Source organism: Lycorma delicatula, chromosome 1, assembly GCF_047948215.1.
Source record: "Lycorma delicatula isolate Av1 chromosome 1, ASM4794821v1, whole genome shotgun sequence".
Classification (NCBI taxonomy): domain Eukaryota; kingdom Metazoa; phylum Arthropoda; class Insecta; order Hemiptera; family Fulgoridae; genus Lycorma; species Lycorma delicatula.
This window is the reverse complement of record NC_134455.1, coordinates 145,331,958-145,354,314: the sequence shown is the minus strand read 5'-3', so window position 1 is coordinate 145,354,314 and position 22,357 is coordinate 145,331,958. Positions and strand designations below refer to the sequence as shown.

General features: G+C 29.2%; 1 protein-coding gene across 31 annotated transcripts in view; it reads left to right on the top strand.

The window, feature by feature from the left end:
* Positions 1 to 22,357, top strand: part of shot (dystonin-like protein short stop) — a 644,960-nt gene that overhangs the window by 290,100 nt on the left and 332,503 nt on the right. For all 31 annotated transcript variants that reach the window (XM_075363589.1, XM_075363494.1, XM_075363728.1 and 28 more), the window contains one exon: positions 19,783 to 19,946. In XM_075363589.1, coding sequence (XP_075219704.1) covers positions 19,783 to 19,946 — 164 coding nt within the window. The remainder of the gene's footprint in view (positions 1 to 19,782; positions 19,947 to 22,357) is intronic.

The following is a 22,357-nucleotide window of genomic DNA, read 5'->3' as shown; positions in this document are numbered from 1 at the left end:
CTAGGTCCAGTCCATTTACCAATAATGTTTTCATCTAAGAATTGTCTTACTTCCTTCGTTAACTGTGTTGGTGCTCCATAAGGTATATAATAATGAGAATGCTAGCGATCAGTTCATAACGTGTGTCTACTTTTTCTTGTATACTTCGCGTTTCATATGCGAGATTATATATATGTGTGTGTGTGTGTGTGTGTTTAACGTATTAATTACTGGCAGATTTTTTTTCTTTGATGTTTTACCACCTTGTATAAAGAATCGATCAATTTTAGCTATAGCATCGATGTAATCTATTATCTAAAAATGTTTTTTTGAAAATTCTTAGGGGTTTAGGATAAGTTAAGGTATTCAGCGATTTATTTTACTATGCTGCATAATTTTATAGATGCATGTAAATTTACCACTGCAGTGCGTTATTTTTGTACGTCAACCTGCTTCAAACTTTCCCGATACATAAATTCTTACATCTTATTTATCATCCATCTGCTTGTCGAAGTTTTATATAATTTTCTTAGCGACTGGCTGTAATCGTGTAACCTCTCTAGCCTTCTGAAATCTATTTCACTAACGTGGTCGGGGTGGCAGGGGGATGGCTGGGATGGAGATTGTCAGCTGTGTAAAACATTGGCTGTAATCATTTTCAAAAAGAAAAGTGTTAATAAAATATTTTAAAATTAGTTTTTACGTAAGTTATTGTACTGTAAATAAGTTATTTTATTAAAATAGTTTTCTTTTAAGTATACATATATAAATTTATATATGTATAGGTGATTCAGGGGAAAAAGGTAATAATTTTGGGACTGAATCTAGGTCTTGAAATAAGGAAAACGTTTATACAAATATATCTCCGAAAACGCTTTCTTATCAAGTTACGGTTAGCGAAAAATTTCGTTTGGATTTCAATTCCTTCCGATGAAATGAGGTCATACTGAAATTTTTATGGCGTTATGTGAGGGGTAAACTTGATGGTTTCTATGTTTTTCTACTTGAAAAATCAAGTAACATAGGTCCTAGAACTGTATCTCCCGCAATTTTCATGATATCCATTTTAAAACAGAAAAGTTTTGTGATGAATTTTTTAAATCTAAAAACACGTGCTTTAGTGCGTAAATTTCGTTACCAAAACGTGTAGAAAATTTAATTCTGATGTAATAAAGTCTATGAAAAAAAACTTTTATTATTAAAACCAAAAAGTCACATTTTGAATTTTGCGAAATTAAAGAAGTACTATAGTGAAACCAGTTTTTTCTTTTTTATGTAACAATTCTTTTTTTTTTAACAACTTTTTGAAGAAAAACGCAGTATTACTTTTGGTCTTTATGTTTCGAGGTATTAGCAATACCAAAATACCATTATTTTAAATAAGGGTTTTCTTTTATACTCGCGCGCGCGTGTATAAATATTAGCCTATGCATGAAATTTTGTGCCTCGAAAATCTCGAAAACTGCTAAATCGATTTTTTTGAAATTTAGATATGCTGTAATCGTGTGTTTGAAGTTGTGCATGTGTAAATTCGAGGAAGATTGGTTTTGAGCGTTATTGAGTTTTGTTCAATTTAAGGTCGAAATAAGGATCTTCTCCGTTATGTCACCACTGAATTAAATCATGCACTTAAACTAAAATGCTTTCATGAAAACTACAGCTTCATTTAAGTGTAAATCAATTACCCCAGATCGCAGCAATACATTTTACCAAAGCTTTTTCTAAAATATTTGTAACTGCTTTTTTCTTAATTTTAAATATTAAGCTTGCGTTTTTTGTCGGTATATTTTTAAAAATAATTTTTTTTAAACAACACATTTTAAAATAATCAGCTTAATATATTTGATGTATACTTAAACGGAGCTGTACTTTTCATGAAAGCGTTGGTTTAAGTGCATGATATAATTCAGTGGTGATATAACGGTGGAAATCCAATTATAATAACGAAAAGTCGGTCTTTTTTTGCTCTTAACTAAGGTTTCTGTGACAGATTCGCTTGAAAATCAATAGGGCTCTATTGCTGGTAGGTTTATATCACTCCCGTAAGTTTCGTCAAAATGGGTTAAAATTTGCGTCCGATAAAATTTTATACATACACACATGCGTATATAATAAACATGACCGGGCGCAGTAGCGATTTCTAAAGACATTGGAAACTGCTAAAAATCCCCGATGATTCATGTCGATCCGAAATTTAAGAAACATTCTGTTAAATATTGCATTAATCGTTTTAGTGAGGAAAAACGTCTGCGGTGTGTTTACCACTGAAGAGGAAAACTGTAGTGAATGATGTTCGGTAGTAGTGACCAAGTAAGAATCGCAAAAAATCTACTTGTATTTTTTAATAACAACTATTAATAGGTGTGATCATCTCGCCTTAAAAATGTGTAGTATTAGGTAGATTTCATAAGAAACCTACTTATTGTAATGGGTACCGTGATTAGACTTCCGGAATATTTCGACATATTTTCGCGTTTCACGTCTCCCAGATCCCAAAACCACCGTCACTTCAAAAGCTTATATATTCGTTTATATATATATATTTCACCTTCTTGTGAACGCGATAACTGCCGTAATTTTGCGCAAATCACTTTTAAATTGATACATAAAATATAACGGAGTTCGTTAAAAATCTCGGTGGAGTTCGTTAATGGTGAAAATCGGAGCATGGGAGTGGAAATGCTGGAGCTTTTTCGAAAAAAATATCGCTATAACTTTCATGTTAAGAAAAATATCGAATTCCTTTAAAGTTCCTACTATTCGTTGGATTAGTGTCTAAAACTTATTTAAGTAAAGTTTTTCGTTATCACCAACCATTGGCCCATGGGGTGAAAAAAATGGGGTTTCGAAGACAAAAAAAAAATCATACCTTGCTTAATAGACACAGTATTGAATCGGTTTAAAGTGGTCGTTAGTCCTCTAAATATTACCTAAAACGTTTGTCTGAAACAACATTTTGTATAACCATCCCTTACAGCAAGGGATGACCAAAATGTTTCTGGAATGGTAAGAAGGTGGGGCTTGTCGTATGCTAAACGTGTGAAACTTTTTTTCACATGCAACCATTGTCGTATTTAGTAAATTCTAAGTTTTTCTTAACTTTAACGTGGAAATCTTTTTTATCCCTTACTTAGCATCGGTTAAATCTACCTCCGTCTTCCGGCGAGCCGAAAGGAATTTTTTTTCAAATAAACTTATGTCTTACGTATTTTGAGACGTATGCGAAGTAATCAGGGACTTGAATCTTAAAAGATTAGTTTTTAATGCATTATTTTAAAATTAAAAAATACTTTTATACATCGCTTTGCTTGTTTGATTTTATATGTACGTTTTAGTAAATTGCGTCGTAATAAAATATTTTTTTTTTATTTATAAACGTTCTGCTTAAGGTAATGTTTAAAAAATACAACATATAAAATATTCAGTTTATACCTATGTTATTTAAATTAAAAAAAAAAGAGAAAAAACAAGTTTTATAATGTCTTATATGCATTTAAGGCACGTTTTTTAAATGAATGACTTCATCTTTGTACAATACGAAATAAGTCATTCTATTATTATTATTGATGATAATGTATGTATAATTCTCTTTGTATGTGATGTTTCCTTGTATAAAATTATAGAATAATATTCTTAATTAATGAAAATTAATTGATTTTCGATTGTTGGGTTTAGGAATTAACTAAAATTCCATTGTTATAATAAATTATTAGAAAAAAAATCGAAAATGATCAACTCGGAGACCTTAGGTTTAAAAAATTATGTAACATTAACAACAATTGTGTAATTCTGTCTCTCAGTATTTCACGTGTAATAATTACAATTATTGTCTTTATTGCTTTTCAAATTTGTAATTACCCTTTTCTAAAACCGTACAACTTAACTATTCGTAAGTAAATGTTGAATTTATAATTTATAATTCTTCAAATTTTAATGAGAAAAAAGTCATCGATTTTTGAAATTAAAATTTTTTCCGCTAGATACTAACCAACTGATAATGTCTTATCAAAATTTAACCAGAAATCGAACAATTTAGTTGGCTATTTTCAAATTTTGTTCGGATCGTCGTTTCGGTTCTCGAGCCATCATGTTCTTACACAAATTTATTGACACATTCCTACTTATGTTCCTATTTATGTTTACCTCTATACGTATAGTTTTGTCGAAATTAGTCGAATTCAGAGACTTGAGCGGGCATCGAACATTTTTGCAATAATAATCTCTATATTTCCTGTAAATAGTAAATTGAAATTAAAAAAGTTTTTATATATTGTATTATCTGTTTTTAATTTTTGTTATCAGGTGTTTTTTGGTTATGTAAGCACTTTTTATTTATTCAATTAAAAATAACGTGTCTACAATGCATTATCTGATAACTAAGTTTTTTCTTTTTTTACAGCAGGTAGATCGTTACTATTAGTTACTTCATACTTGATCCCGATAATGTGATCGACTCTTTTGTTCTATTATTGTACGACAAATTTTCATGCTAGCTAGATTATCAGATTATTCATATTCCATAGGATACGGTGTTTATAGTTTTTTTATTGCTAATGACTGGTTGTGGAGGTGGTAATAAGGATTTCTTCATCTCTACCTTATCCTGATATATATTCGGTTGAATTTCTTTAACCTTTTCTTGCGATTTTGATAAGAGAATGTGAGAGCGTTGAGAGCCCTTCTAATAGCAGAAATATTCCGGTAAATCGATTGAATCCTTCATATGCTCCTTCAAGGAATCATACAAAAATTTGCATTTTCGTGAATTTTATTTCGTAATGTTTGGAGTTTGAAGAACTCCAAACATTGGGAAAATGACTTTGTGTAATGACTTACACTGCGAAACAATCGATTTTAGGTTTTTGCTTCTGATAATTTAAGGTATTCATTTAAGTGTGTAACAAAAGCAACTGTTCTGTTCGGGAGTAATTACTATTACTATTTTTAAAAAACAAACACAAAAGGGCTGACACGTAAAAAAATCACAAACAGATCACACAGATCAGATTCGTAACCGGATATCCTGTTTTTCATCGGTAGGTATTTTTTTTTTATCGAGCGTATACGTAATAACTATAGATTCCCTAGTACACATTCAAAAAACTTGTAGATTATACAGAATGTTGAAATTACGCGTGAGCTTACGTTACTTCTTATTGTCTTTTCGTGGATAAGGCAGCAGTCATTCGGTCGATGGAATTTGTCTTATGTTAAAAAGAATCTTTATTTTTTAGTAAAGAACGTATTTACATTTTATGTCGATCCGGTGAGAGAGATACGATTGTTCTTTTCTGAACGAATCGAAATCTTTTGTTTAACCGATTGGAAATCTTTGAATATTTGTTGGATTTAAATCTGGTAGGAAGGGATGAGTTCGTAAACATTACGTTTTATTTTTTGGAATAAATATGGCTAGTTTTTCAAAAACAAAACTCATAGGTCAGGTAATAAGATTTTAAAAATTAAGCTATTATTTATTATCAAAAGGATGTTCGTTTCCGATGCATATTTTGTTCGGAATATCTATGTATATTAACGTATTTCGTTGATCTATTCTGGTTTTGTCGGGTCCGACATGAACGTTAGTTAAACTACTCTGTATACACGTTTTTTTAATAAGTTCCAACTTTTCATGTCGAAGTTTTGCTTCAATATTTATTAAGCAAAACTATTCTGCTTTTTTATTTGATAAAATACGTAATGCAATATCGAATTAAAAATAAAATTTGTGGTCTGTTCTAACCTCGGAATTAAAATAAGTTGAATAAATAAGAGGTTAAAAAATACCTTGTGGGAAAAAAGAGGAAAAATGCTCAGATCATTCGCCTGTTTTTGTTCAATGAAGAATGTTTCTGAGATAGACGGTACAAAGATGTGATATTAATAAATTCTTACTATTCTGCTTTTATTTTTTATCAGATTCGTTATTGGGTTTTGTGAAAGACGGTAGGAACGATCAAAGAGCACGTTAAAATTGTAAAAAAAAAAAAATAATAATAATAATAATAATGATAATGGATTGTCAAAAGGAAAAGAAAACAAGTATTGTTGACTTATTTTTCACCTTTTTTCTTATTTGATTACTGCCAATTTCGCTGTTTATGACATAACGTTTTGTGTGGTGCATGACGATAAATAATAATTCAAAAACATAAACTTACGAGAAACAAAACCATATTGAATGCGTTTTATCTTTAAAAAGGTTGTATTTTTAAATTAAAATACTGATTATGTGTTGTCATTATTAAATTAATTTTTCCAAATCACGTTTACGAACAAAAGTGTATATATATATATATATATATTTAAACACGTACGAAAGGCCAATATTTTATTTCTTCAGTTAGTACGGTTTGTTCTTCTGTTGTACAAACTGTAAGGTAGTTTTTCAGATACTTTATTTATAAGCTAGGATAAATAAACGTAAAGCAAATACAGGCGTTGCTAGTAATGCTTATTCATTCATCTACTAGCTAGCTACCTTACCTGCCTGCTACGTGCATCGCCGCGAATTATAAATTATTATAACTGTACCTTGGTACTGTTTTTATATAGATAAAGCTGTAAATTCAAGTGAACAATTACATTTCTTTCTGTTTATACACTTCCGCTTCGTAAAATGGATGCGGTGAACTTTTCTTTTGCATGATTTTCTAATCTGCAACACGAAAAGTGATATTTATTTTTCCTCTTTTATAATTACCGGTTCTTTTTTGCCGTGAAAAAGTATCGAGTTCATAAAACGGTCTATTGAGGTTAACCTATTGTACTGTTAGTATAAAATTGGTAGTAGGCATTGATTTGACTTTTTTAAATCTACGTAGTTTAGTATTATTTCATCGGTTCGTTTTATAAATTACGCAAATTTTTCGTCCTTTTTTGTTTCGTTGTATTATGTATGTTGGTGCTAACTAATTTTAGATTATGTACGTTTGCAGTGAAGCATCGCAGAGTGAATAGCGAAGGAATCAAACCGTCGAAATTGTGCGTACATTGTTAGTGAAGTAAGTTGTAGATGACTGTGCAGATTGAAATATCCTCGGTTATTTGACGTTAGCTTGTAATAGTGGCCTTCAACATCTTTGTTACGAACGCTTTCGGTTTTCGGATTCGATATTTGTCACTGTACGTCGTTCTCGTTCGTTATTAACAAACTTAATAAAGAAATTATTTTTTTATATTGTATATAAAAAATAATATTATTAAGCCTCGAGATGGCGTACAGAATAATTGGAGTTAAATTAAAGTTGAGAAAGGTGTCATCGAGCACCGTATGTAGAGTTTCTCAAATTTCAAACATTCGTCAGTCTTTGATCTACGTAATTATCGGTTCCTAGTACCATCGGAAGTGCAAAATGACTAGCGAATATATCTGTAAAATAAATTAATTTCCCCTCCATTGCCATCAGAATTTAAATTTTCACGTTCTGTAAATGTACAATAGGCCGTAGACTTACTTCGCTTAAGGGAACTCGCAAATGTCAACGAATATTTAGTATTCGGTCGCGTTGCTTATAGAATTATGAGTTATTTTGTTAGGAATTATACGATTTCAATATTCGTTTACCATTACAGATACGATATTTGCCCGATTGTCTACATATGTCATTGTTCCGTATTCTGTTTTCAAAATAATATTTGTCAATATGAGCTTGTTGGCGTTCTTTGAGATGAAATTAACATCCGAGAACAAAAATATTTAAAGTATGAATCCTTCTAGGAATTTGCGAGCTGTTATAAATAGCCGCCAGTAAGTCAATAAAATGAATAATATTAAAACCATCAAACTAAATGGAATTCATTGAAATAGAGATTAAAAATTGAGCGAGAAATAACGGTTGTTTATAAATCTTGAATAATTAGTATCTCTGCTTAAAACTTTGGGATATTTTTAATTAATCCTTGTAAATTTACTTTAAGTGAAATAATTTTAAATATTTTTTATTTCTAGAAAGAAAAAGGTTTATACGTTACAGACATTTTTCTGAAATGTGTAAAAATCGACCGCTCGGGTAATTTTTTCTGAAAAAAAATTGGCGAATTCCATACTTTAAAACGTTTCTCGGCTTGACGTTTAGAAAATAGTGGCTGCTTACGTTCATGTTTAACGTCTCTTTTAACCGGTGGTTAAAGTTCTCGTTTTCTGATCGGTATTAGGCTGGGATATAGTCTGCGAATACGAAATATTAAGCGTCTGAAATGTGATCAGGTCGTTTATTAATATTGCATAAGATTAGTGGACGTAAAATAGATTTTTTAAAACCAGAGAAACTGGTGATATAAAAAAAATAATGAAAATTGCTGACATGCCTTCGTCCCGTAGCATGTTTTATCAGCGACCGAATGCTATTGTTTTCATTTATAGACGGTTTCACTTTATTCCTTGATACTCCAACTTTTTCAGTCAGGTGGAGTGATCAGTAGAGTCGAATGCTTAATGAAAGAAAAAGTTACCTTTTATTACTGAGCTTATCAAGAAGTTGGATTTTATAATGTTTTCAGTTGTTTTGAAGTAATTTTCCCAACCCGAACCGAATGTATTTACAGAATTGAACAAGTTTTTCAATTAGTTTGGAAAATTTTTCATTTACTTTCGTGAGATACGTGTTTTCCCCAGAATATTTTTTTGAATTAATTTTAATTAAACTGATAATATTTTATAGCGTATTTTAGTTTTAGCCTGGTTTCAATCGCATTTTAATGAATAAATTTAAGCTTTTGCATAATAGATATTAATTGTACTTAGCATTCTGTATGTGGCTTCAATGCTGACGCCTGTTTTTCAGCTCGATTAACTGAAAATAACACGCACACCAGTTGATAACGTCCACTAGACGATGAGCGTACTAGTGATTTCAATTCAAATAGGTTATAGTTTCGAAAACATCAGTTTTCAACAGATGGGATTTATATGGCGTTTTAGTAGATTTCATAAGAAAACTACCTATTGTAATGGGTACCGTTATTCGTCTTTCGACATATTTTCGCGTTTTACATCCTCAGACCCCAAAACCACCGTCACTTTAAAAGTTTATATATCCATTTATACATATGTATATTATATATATTTCACTCTCTTGTGGACACTATAACTGCAGTAATTTTGCGCCAATCACTTTGAAACTTTGAAACTTGAAATACAAGACCCAAAATCTCGGTCGATTTCTTTAATGGGCAAAATCGGAGTATGGGGGTGGAAATGGGGGAGCTTTTGCGAAAAAACAAAATATCGCTATAACTTTCATATTAAATAAAATATCGAATTCGTTTAAAGTTCCTACTATTCATTGGATAAGTGTCTAAAACTTATCTAAGTAAAGTTCTCTGATATCACTGACCATTGGCCCAGGTGGGGTGGAAAAAGTGGCTTCGAAGACAAAAAAAATCATACCTCTCTTAATAGGCACAGTATCGAATCGGTGGTCGTTAGTCCTCTGAATATTACCTAAAACTTTTGTCAGAAACTAGTTTTGGAATGACCAACCCTTACGGCAAGGGATGGCCAAAATTTTGCTGGAATTGTAAGAAGGTTTGGCTTGTCGTATGCTGAACGTGTGAAACTTTTTTCACATGCAACCATTTTCGTATTGAATAAATTCGAAGTTTTTCTTAACTTTAAGGTGCAAATCTTTTTTATGCCCCACTTAGCACCGGTGAAATTTACCTCCGCCTTCCGGCATGTCGAAAGGGATCTTTTTTTATTACATAGGGTTGGCGTTTAGCGGTAGCATTATCTTATCCTAAAAATCAGTATTTTAAAGGGTTTGCAATTAGATTTTTGTATATCTGCAATTTCTGATATCTTAGGGATTGGTTTTAAAAATAATTGTAAAAGTGAAGTGTTACTGACCAGTTCTTGAAGGATTCTGTTTTTACTTTTTAAAAACTACTTAGTTTATTAATCTTTCATATGCACTTTTATTATGTCGATAACATTTCATAGTTACTGTCACCGCCTTATTTGGTTTTGTGTCGTTTTTTCTGCAGCTGGAAGGTGAGGATAGGTTTATTTTTTGTAGGCAGTGGTGTTATGTATGAGTCATTTACGGATGACTTTATAAAATAAATTATTCAGTAGCCTTTTATATAACAATTATGTTCCGTGTCTGAAAATATCAACTACCGTGCAATCTTTTTATTCTAGCATTTAATTATTATCATATTTTCTTATTTGACATCTTCAGACGTATTTACGATCTTTTTTTTCCATTTATTAGTACTTCATTTTAATTGCTGAATTATTTATAATATTATCTAGCTTTTATCTTAATCCCTTATTTGTTATCATACTTAAAATACTTTTAATAGATAAAATATTTTGGATATTAAACATTTTTGTTCACCGGCAGATATTAAACAAATGAGGGCAACCAATTTTGGTTACAAAAAATGAAATCTTCTCTCTCCCCCCAGAAAGATGTTTTCCAGTTCTCTACAAGAAAACTCCATTCTGTGCAATCTTGTTTACGAGAATTTTCAATCGGAAACCGGTAGTTTTTACATTTTTATAAATATATAACGCGAGAAATATTTTTTCCTCTTACAGGATTCATTTTCCGATTTGTAGATTTATGGTATCGGGTAATGTTGGATTTTTTACTGTTAATTCCAACTAAAAGCCTTAAAATTATATTTAGTTTTTCCATATAAATTGCTTCTGTTACGACTTAAAAATCATTTGTTCATTATTATTAGTAAAAGGTGAATTTTTTAGTCATCAAACTTCGTTAATGTTTTTTATTCTACGACATCTCTTAGTAAAATTGATTTATAATTATTCAGACTAATTGTCTATTTTCTATGATGAATAGTGAAAAATTTCATTTTTATTGCGTTTAGGATGCAACGGTACTTCCGTCGGTTACCGTATCCGTGGCCGATAGGCTTATTTGTCATATGTTTTACCGATTTAAATATTTTAACTCGTGAGGAATAACCCTCAGGTAACTTTGTTTTTATTTGTTTATACGTATGGCAGGTGATGAATCGTTTCGAACTGAACGTTCGGTCTCCTTTATTGTTTCGGGTCACGGCTTCATTCTCGTACCGTTACAATTGTCACGGTAATGCACTGCAGGCCGGCCAACAGTCTTCGTCGCTCCAATAAAATATACCTGCTTTGTTACACTTAAATTAAAATGTTATGGCATTGTGAGCGGAGAAATTTTCATCTGTTATTTTTCTGTTCACTGATAAAGGTAATATGTAATGGTGTTTTACATTTTGTAGAGGCCGTAGGTATAGCATGCAATGTTTTTTTTTTATTCGTTTAACTGGAGGATGATTTTTGGGTACGGGTTCAGAGAGCAACCGATTAAAATTATTGTGCGGTCACCAACCTTGTTTTTGTAATTGACACTGTTTGAAAGTTCCTTGACTTTGTACCTGACTACTGTCAGCAGTTGGCTGAAAAAAATTGCATGCATGCTTCAGTTTTACGACTAAAGGTGGGTCTTTGCTTGTACTTGTACAATCTTCCTGTTACAGGAGATGATATGGCCAGTGTAATGTATGGTAAGGACTAAACAAATATTAATTTCATGTATTGATGAATAAGATCCTTATGTTTCTCGAATAAGATATCGATAGATGTTTGGATGTACAGTCATTATCGCTAGAATGGTAGAATGTAAATATTCTTTCTCAAAGTTCCATTTGTTTTTCTAATTAAATGATCATCTATTCATAATCATTGCCTATTAACATGGCTGCATAATGGGTTATTGATCAGAAAATGGTAGAGTTAATTTTATGAAATACTGTCTGCTGTGGATATTGTATTAATAATTTGTTGTGTACTTCTGAAAAGGATCTGGTCATCCTAAACAACAAATTTTGGCTTTCTAATGCAGCCTAAAAAAAAAGTTATGTTGTAGCTTATGAAGGTCTTTGAACTGCTAGTTACATATACATATATATATATAAAATAAACATGTATACATATATATATAAAATAAACATATATATATATATATATATATACACATGTTTATTTTTAGTTGAAGGTATTTTTTTTTTTTGCTTTTCACTTATGGATGCTATGAAATAAGTTATGTTATAACCGGTTGATATGAGAGAGTATGCATTGATATATTTGTTGGTGAATTATAGATCTACTGTGTTCCTTAAATATTTCTATTTTTCAGTAGTTTGTTTCAGTTACGATTGTCCAATCCATCTAACATGTGTGCAAATTAATCATAGTGTGCAAATTAATCCAAACACTGATACTATTTAATAAGAAGTAACACTATTTATAAAAAAATCAGACCTGTACAATTTGTGAATATCTAGTAATTAATATGTCCTCCTTTATGCTTAATCACTTCGTGTACGTGATTGGCATCGATTCAACAAGCGTCTAAATATTTTTTTGATTTCTTCATAAGGCCTCATCATTTCCTTATCATACTGATATTATTGCTTGAATGAAGTCAGTTTTGTGATACAACTCATTTTTTTGACTGTTGTCCAAAGATTTTCAGTTGGTTTATGTTTGTTGAGTTGCCTGGCCATAGGAACCCTTTAATATTTCATTCTTAAAACAAAAAGAAACAAAAAACTGAGGGGAACCAGTTTTTTAAAATAGTGTTCACTGTTCCTAGTCCTACACCACACTCAAAAACTATTTGTCATTGTGTCATACTGGTATCCTCAGAAAGAGAAACAATTTTCAAATGCTTTCGTGGAGTTATGCCCATTACATATATTAAAGACCTACAGAACAAAAAAACATGAAAATATGATTTTGTAATAAAAAATGAAATAAACTTTCAAAAATCATTATAACATGAAAATTGCAAAACAACCAAACAATTTCCTCACATTATATAGACACCTTAAAGAATACGTGTGTGGGTCAATCAGTTTTTAACACAACATAGAAATAAACAAAGAATTCTCTGTGTTTAGATTAATTTGAATGCTGTGGATTAAGTTATTTCATATAAATGTAAAGAATCTGAAAGTGCACATTTTGTTGATGGCCTTTTAGGTATTTTTGCTTGCGTGTCTTAAATTTTTTATACCAAAGGGGTGCACTAGTTTTTGTTGTTTGTGATGGATACTTAGTGTTTTACAATAAACTAAAATATAATATAATATAATAAATGAAATTTAATATAATAAAATATGATACTATATAATTACTAAGTGATAAATATGGGTACTTATTGGTTAGTGTACAATAAACTAAAATATAATATCAAAAAATATAATGTAATAAATGAAATATAATACAATACAATAAAATAAAATATAATATTATAATAAAACATGATTTTGTAATAAAAAATGAAATAAACTTCCAAAAAAATATTATTTATAACATGAAAATTTAGTTTTTGTTGTTTGTGATGGATACTTATTAGTTAGTGTTCGTACAATATATGTGTATAGATTAATTGATTTTTTTAATATTGTTTTTATATGCTGCATAAAATCTTTGTGTGGCTTTTATTTTAAGATTAAAAATTTGACATTTTTTGGCATAATTTCAAAGATCATGATGAATAAAAGATTGAGAAAATACTAAAAATTAGTCTTAACTGTCCAGCAAATTGATATTTTATTGTAAAAAAACACTTTTTTAGGATCTTATCCCCAAAACATACTCTAAAAGTATGTTGGATTGTTTCGTGCTTTTGTAAAAAAAAGTTATGTTTGATTTTGGGAAGCGGCTGTGGCCAAGAACTTCACCATCTACCTGAAATTTCTATTCAAAATTTTAATTAAACATTTTTAATTTCTATTCAAAATTTTAAAATTTGTTTTTTTTTTGTTCCTAGAAACTGTCCAACAATTTTAGTAATAGTTTTTTTGTGATTTTTTTTCACATCTGGTTATTTGGTTTATCTTGTTGCTTAATATGACATTATCATTTTTTTCTATGTAGTACCTTCTTTTACTTTGCATGGCAGATTGTGTAAAAATTTAAGTGTTTTAAAATTTTTTTTGTTAGATATTATTTATATCTTTCTTTGGGCACACACTGCATGAACATGTATGTATTTTTTAATTTATTTTGTGGACTGTTTATTTATTTTGTTATGCCATTTGTGATAATTAGCCTCGGTCAGTCAGGAAGAGGAGATTGTTTTATATCTTAGGTACAATTTCAGTTGTGTTTTTTATATTACTTATGTTAATTTAAATTTTGTAAAAAAATCTTAGTCATGGATTTCTTACTTAATTCAAATGACAGTACAAATTGCACTCTTGTACAACAAAATTACGAATATATGTTTCTTCAAAGTATATATGTTTGATGCAGATGATTGTTTACAAACTACATGCTTGTCATTCAACCATGCATAAGTACCTGATGTTAAGGTAAATAACTGTTTTTAAGGTATTAAGTTATTTTTTTTTGATAGTATTTGACCTTGCTGTTATGATAAATTATTACGTTTACTTGTTAGACTTATAATGTGTATTTTTTTCAGTTGTGATGAAAGTTTACTCATAAAAAACTGAGTTAAAAAAACAAAATTTAAATTGATTGATACTGACGGCAGTGTGTTAATTTTCTGACAGGGTGAAATTTTATCTTTTATCTTTAATATTATTTATACATGGTGTGTTTTATATTATATTGAATTAAGTTAGAACAGCTTTTATCAACTATATACGTATTTTTGATATTTGATATTTTAAAAACCATTTTAATATGTTATTTGTGTCTTTTAAGTAGGGTAATTCATGTATTAATATGGATATGAAAGCTGATGTTACTTTTTAAATAAAGTTCTACTTATTCAATTTTTTTTTTGTAGTGAAAGTTACCGTTTCCTGCTTGAAAGAGTTGTATTCCCATATACAGTTCTATGTATGTTTGTGATTTCTTGTTGTCTGTTTCTTTTTTGTTGTTATTTTTTATTTAACTTCAAAAAAAAATAAAAAAATAACATATCTATTTACTTCACCTTTCCCTCTCTGAAAAATGCTCATACATACCCACAAACATACTTGCATGCGCATCAAATCTAACTCAGACTGGCTAGAATAGTTTATGGATGGTTTCCAGTTCATTCACTTGTCACTGGTGCTTGGATTGATTGGCTTGAAAGTTAAATGTGATACGGTGTGAAGCTTCATCTTCTTGAAGCCAACTTGAAAGCTATGATTAATAATGGTTTCTAGTCACTTGTTTATTGGTTTGAGGAATGCAGCTAAATTCTTGGTTTTGTATTATTTTTTCTACAATCATCAGTAATTACTTGCAATAAAATCTTAATTTTTTAAGATATTCTACTTTAAGAATTATTTTTCTTGTCGTCTATACTAAAAAAATGCAACAGATATTAATTATTATATCTGCATATATTCACATCACATATACATATATTCATATTTATATGTTAATTTTTCTGGTTATAATTTTGTCACCAATTCTCTTGATATTTTGTTTAATGGATGCTTTTTATCTAATTTTTTATTCTTTTCATTATATTATATATTAAACCTCTTTTGATGCTTACTAAACTATTAAACTGACTTTGTGTTAAGAACTTACTGCGCTGCTATAAATATTATATTATTTTATGATGGACTGATCTGCCTCTTTTTTAAAGAAATGAATGGAATGATTACAACCTCTTATTACTCACAAGTGTATTTATTTTTAATACATCTTATACATGTATAATGAGGTAGATGTGATGGATGAAATGATAATTAAAAAAGGGTTTACATCTTTGTGAGGAGTTTGAATTTAGTTATTTATTTATTTTTATTTTTTTGTTAATCTTAATCATACTTTTTCCTTTATTTGAAATAGTGTTTAATCCAGATTTGATATATCTGGCTTGCATCGTAATTCTCTGAAAAGTTATTCATTTAATTTTATTTACATCTTTGCAGATAAATCAATTGTTTTTATTTTTATTTGACATTATGTTTGTATTTTTGGTTTGTTTTGTAAACATTTTTTATTAAAAAATTATGCTCTCATAATATATTGTTGTACACATCATCTTCTAGGAAAACTTAGAAAATTATTTGTGTGGCGTCTAAACATTCTGTAACCTTTGTTACAGAATGTAATGTTATTTATATTTCATATTCCTTGGAAATAATTGCTTGCTATGATAGCAAGTTTTTTGTGTTGCAAAACAATGCATCCTTGACTACTTCCTGGGGACTTAAGCCATTATTATTTTAATAATTATTTTCTTTTTTATTGTGGTTCTACTAGTGAGTACTTATATGGTGATAAACTCTGATGTAGTAACCTTAAAACAAGCCTTTATTCTCAGTTTCATAGATACTATATTAATTAAATTCTGTTTCTAATAAAATTTTTATAAGCATAAAATAATTCCTGCTTTATAATGTATTTAGTTGTGCTCATCCAATAATTATTTCTTGACTTTTTACTGTACATCGATAACTTTTTTCTAAGGATTCATGGCTTCGTATCAGTTTTTATTGGTGAGCAGCTGATGTTTTCTGATTTCAGCCAATCATCTTTGAGACAGTGCTGATAAGACTTTGTCAGTTACAGTATACTTTGCATTAACGTATCTATTTGTCAGAATCAGGGTTTAATGCAAAGGAAATATGTTTTTTGCCCAAACTTATGGAAGCTTGTTTATATATTAATATTTTTGCATCGATTTTTATATGTTTTTGATTTATTTATTTTTTAAATGTTTGTTTCTTATTTACTGAGTTATGTTTTCTCTCATAAAAATGTGAAGCAGTGTGTATATCTATTCAGTATTTTGGTACTGTTTTGCTGTTCAAATTATAGTTCACAGTTTGGAAATTGGTGTATACTTTAATCTGGTATTGTGAATCATTAATTGGTAATGTTGCATTACAAATGTATTTTTAAAGAAATTATATAGACATTATAATTAAAGTGATTATTTCTAGTTATATTTTTGTTATTTCATGTTTATTTTTATTGTTTTAATTGAGTATTAAGTGTTACACACATTATTACCGAAACTATGATGAATACTGCTAAAAGAAAATAAAGTTTTTCTCTTTCATTTTATTTTTCTATATTTATTAAAAGACACTCAAGTGTCCTATTGTGTTTATTAATTGTTTAAAGTAATGTATTTAGAATTGTGGTTGGTAATAACAAAGTGTTTTAACTATGTGAAGTTCTTGAATGTACATTTCACTAAGAGTAAGTTTAAACTTATCACAGTTTTTTTTTTTTGAACACGAGCTGCACCAGTTGTATTTACTGGTTACTTTTTAACACTTCACTACTGATTTTTCCTTTTACTTATTGATTGTTATTTTCAGATTACATTAACTTTAATTATGTTTGAATGTTTGAAATACCTACTAAATTATTTTATTTCATTGAGTATGTTAAACATATAAAAAATTCCCTTAACTCTTAGACTTGTTTCTGAAGTATGTTCTCTAATTCTTACTGGGTTGTAATTATGTTCCCACTGTGAAAATATGATGATATAATGTGTAATGTGATCTTTGCATGTTATACAGCTTTCATATCTGTTTATATTAACAGTTTCTAGTATTCCAGTATCAGTTTGCTTTCATATTCATAGTATGTATGGATTTGTGCTATTCTTCTTATTATTTTTTAAAACAAATATTTGCAAAAATGTAAATGTATTTCTTCTCCTTTAAATGTTGTAGAGAAGTAACAGTCGTCGAATACCACCTGTTTATACTTCTAGAGATTTGATTTATAAATTTTTTTGTTAATAAATGAATAATTACTCATTTTTAGCATTTTCATTAGTTTTTTGTATGATGTTATGGTTTTATTATAATATTATTCCTTTCTAATTTTATTCCTCTCATAACTGTACATTTTTGTGTTGCTGCTGCTGTGCGATTTACAGGTTATTCATTTTTGTTGTTTTAAATGATGAGAGTTTCATTGTATATTGCTTTTTTAAAGTTTTATAGTGTATTAAATATGGGATTTTATAATGTGTGTACTACTCATCAAAGTTTAGGAAGCTCAGTTGACTTACATAGTGGAGATGCATTGTGTTGGGCCATGAGAGAATTATTAACTCAACCATGGCCTATACTTGTGCAAGCACAGAGTTTGCTATACAGTGCATGTGCCCATTTCCCTTTTATCCCCATTAATGATACTGCATTTTTTTTTTTTTTGCTTGATGATATCGCCACATAAGCTTAAAGCTTATGCATGGGATATGGAAATGGAATTTTGCAGTGTATGAAAAATGTTACGCCTGACCGGCATTCGAACTGGGACCTCCAGATGAAAGGCTGAGATGCTACCACTTGCATCACAGAGGCTAGAATTTATTTATTATTTTTAATTTTTAATTCTTTCATTATTTTTACAAAAAGGAGAACATTTTGTAAAGTGCTACTCTTCATAACGGGGGTTATTTAATCGCACTGATTTGTATAATTATCTCTTGCACTACTCCTTCCACTGCATTATTAGCAGTGCCAACATTATTTCAGATACCCCAGGTAAAACTACTGCTCATTTATGTGTTTACCCTTTCTAAACATTGATGAATTAATTTAATTTTGTTTCGTGTTAACATTTTTTCATTTATATATGAATTTTAACAACCATAGGCATTAAATGTGTTCTACGTAGAACCTGTATGGAAATCTGCATTTATTTATTGCTAATTTATTATACATACAGGCATATGCACATATTTTTTAGTTTTTGTGATTGAAATTTTTGTTGGTCTCTATTCAGATTATTTCTATTATTTCTTATTATTATTATTATTATTATTTCTTATTATTTCTCTATTCAGATTATTAAAAATAGTGAAAGATAAAACTAGCATACATATAGTACAGTAGTACTAGTAATTCAGATTACTAGTGATTTTGATATTGTGATAATTTTAGTCTCTCTCTCTCTCTCTCTCTCTCTGTGTGTGTGTTTGTGTGGGTGTGTGTGTGTGTGTGTGTGTGTGTGTGTGTGCACGCGTAAAGTCCACAGACTTATTGTTTCTTATCAGTTTAATTTTCCACGTTTAATAGAACACTGCTGAATAAATAACTGAGTGTGTTTCATGTGTGAAGTTTTGAAAAATATCTTTTTTGTGATACAAAAAATAAGCACAAGTTATAAACTTGTGATTTGTAGTAAAAAATTAAGTGATATGCTCATGTTATTTTAACAATGAATTGTCATAATTTGTGGTTTTTATTTAAGCATAAACTGAATACATAATTTTTTAGAAGAAAAAGTATTTTTATTAAAACTCAATTTTAGTATAACAAATTTATTCAAAATCACAGTTATGTTGATGTTATTTTTTATCAGTTGCACTAATTTTGTTGTTAGATTTTGAATTTATTGCAAAAATTATTTTATTAATATTTAATTCTTGTGACATTACTACTGTACTATATGTATGCTAGTTTTATCTTTCACTATTTTTAATCTTATTCTTTGATACAGATTATTTATTGACAGTCATCATAGCACTGTAAAATGTTTTTATGATTATCTACTTAATATTTTAAATATGAAACTGATAATGATTAACTGAGTTAACTTGTGTGAGCTTTTGCTGATATTCATATAAAATATTGCACCATGCTTAATTTTCAGATTTAATTGTATAATTATGAATAAATTTTGATTTAGGGTAAGATTTATTATATTAAAACATAAATAATTAGACATATACATACATACATGAATATGTAAAAACATTATTTTACTTGGATAGCATTATAATAATAAAGTTGGTTTACCTCGTATCAATCTTGAATCATTTTTAAATTAAATTTTTAAGTTGAATAGCTAGTTATCCAGTTTTGATTGTCAATTCATTTTTTTTTTTTTTGTTGCAGATATCTGACATTGTGGTTGGTCAAGAACCAAATGTTTCAGCAAAGGATGCTCTACTTCGATGGGCTCGCCGCTCCACTGCCAAATACCCTGGTGTACGTGTCAATGATTTCACCGCCTCATGGCGAGATGGACTTGCATTCAATGCTCTTATACATAGAAATAGGTTTGTGTAAATTATTATATAAATTTTCTTTTTGGTTAAGACTATTATTATGAAGTTCTTTATTCTTGTTATATAATATATTCTGTTTTACTGGTCAATGAAACAGTTATATTAACATTGTACAATATATATGTCAATAATTTTTTGTTTTTCAGTTATTGTACTACTTTGATGCTTTTACTCCTTTCTTATCCGTAGCAACCTTTTAATATCAAAATATATATTACATCCTTCAAGATCAGTTATCTTCATTTGTTACATTATTACCCTAGGTGATGTAAGTATTGAATGTAGGGTGAATCGGAAGTTAAAACTTAAATCTAAAACTTAATCCTAAATCTATAATCAATTATCTAGGTTGGAAAGAGGAAGGAATTCTTCAATAAAATAAACAACAATCGTTCACTTAAATACCATTAGGTTTTTTCTTAAAACTTCACTGTTACCAAATGTCATATGGTAATTTTTTCATTAACTTTGTGAATAGATAAGAAGACTTATGTTAAAATAATGTGGTTCTATAAATATCCATAAACCTGCCTTTTCCATTTTTGTGTTGACATTGTAAGTGTTTAAGTTTCTTTTAAATTCAGTTTGCCTATAGTTGACTATTATTATATAATATTGTAACTATTTATTTTATAAATTGTGAAAGAAGCATCATCAGTTTCAGATCTTTAACAGATTGCCTGAATGTTTTGTATTTCCTTATTCCTATCGTATTTCTTATGAGTTTCTTTTGTAGATTGAATTTACTTATAAATTTTGTTAGATTATGGTCCTGAAAAGAGTTCTCGAGTATTGAATGTGAGAGATTATTAGTCGGTGAAAAATTTATTTCATTAATTTATAACGTCTACATATTAATCTTGAAAGAATAATGTTTGAGATATTTGTTGTTGAATACAAATTATTTACATGGTGATTCCAAGAGTCAATAATTGTTTTTAATCATTACATCTAAGAACTTCACGAGTGATAACCGTCTTACTGTATGACAGAAGACGAAAGTAAAGTGAAATTTAAAAAGTAAAACCCATCCTTGTTAGACTTGAATAAGTTAAACATGCTTATTTTTCAGTATGATTCCTTTCTCCTTCTATGCAGTTAGTCCAACTTCTAACAAGCTTTTGAATTTTTTCCTGGAAGAAAATTTTTTCGGTCTGTTGTGTATCCAATTTTGCATCACTTCCATGGTCTCTTCATCAGAACAGAAACTCTTCCTCTGAAGCTGTTCTTTCAATGGGCAAAAGCAATGAAAATTGCTTGGAGTCAGATCAGAACTGGCTGATGGCAGGCCCAGCAGCTCAAAACCTAAGATACTGAAGGCCAAGGTTTTGACTGTATGATATGAGTATTATCCTGAAGCAAATGTCATCTTATGAATTTTTTGACTTAGTTTTTCTCTTCAGTGATTACAACAGCTCACAGTAATTTTCACTATTCACTGTTTCACCTTTAGAAGTGAGTGAATAAAGACTTAACCTTTCTTATCCCAGAGTATCGTGATCGCCAACTTTCCTGTGGATTATGAGTTTGAATTTTTTATTATTGGTGAGGATTTTTCCAGACTAAATTTTGTTGCCTTCAACTAAACCAAATTCTCAGGTTCAAAGTAATAGTGACCATGTCTCATAAACGGTTATCATCTGTATCAGAAATGAGTCGTCTCCTTCATCTTCAAACATTTGAAAAGCTTTTGGGAGAGTTTCAAGCAGTTTTCTTTAAAAATGTTTGTTAGCTGATGTGGAATTTAGCAAATGCAACTTTTAGAAAGATTAATGAATTGTGGATGATTGAAAATGTGAAGTCATGGCTTATATTCGACTCGCTTGCATCTTCACAAACTTTAATTCATTGATTATTATGAATTATTTGTTAAATGGCTTTGATATTGTTTTAGTCTTTGCAATATCTATCTTTTCGTTCATCACAGAGAGAAAACCTACCTTTTTTAAAGCAATCAATCCATTTGTAGATCTTGCTTCCACCAAACAACTCTTTCCATGTTACTGTTGCATTTCACTAAAAATTTTCTGGATTCATCTAATGTTGAATTGAGAAAACTAATCCTTATTTTGTAAATTCTTTTTTCTGAACCCATTTTGTTCTGTCCTTATATTATTTGGTTAAAATGAGATCTAAACTTATTCACAACTACTCTTCAAAAACAATGGTAGCAAACTTGTTGATCTACAGTTTTCTGGTCTCGTATTATGTTTAAGTAAAGGTTTGATTTTGGCGTTTTATTTGTTCAGCAACCATTTTATTAAGAGTGTCAATAATTAAAATATCATACTATTTATTTTTTTAGTTTTTCTTTTTAACCTTAAATTAATGAAACAGATACCCAGGTACTTACAGTTGTTATTTTTTATATTATTTAGCTGTTTTGTATGAAATTATGTGGT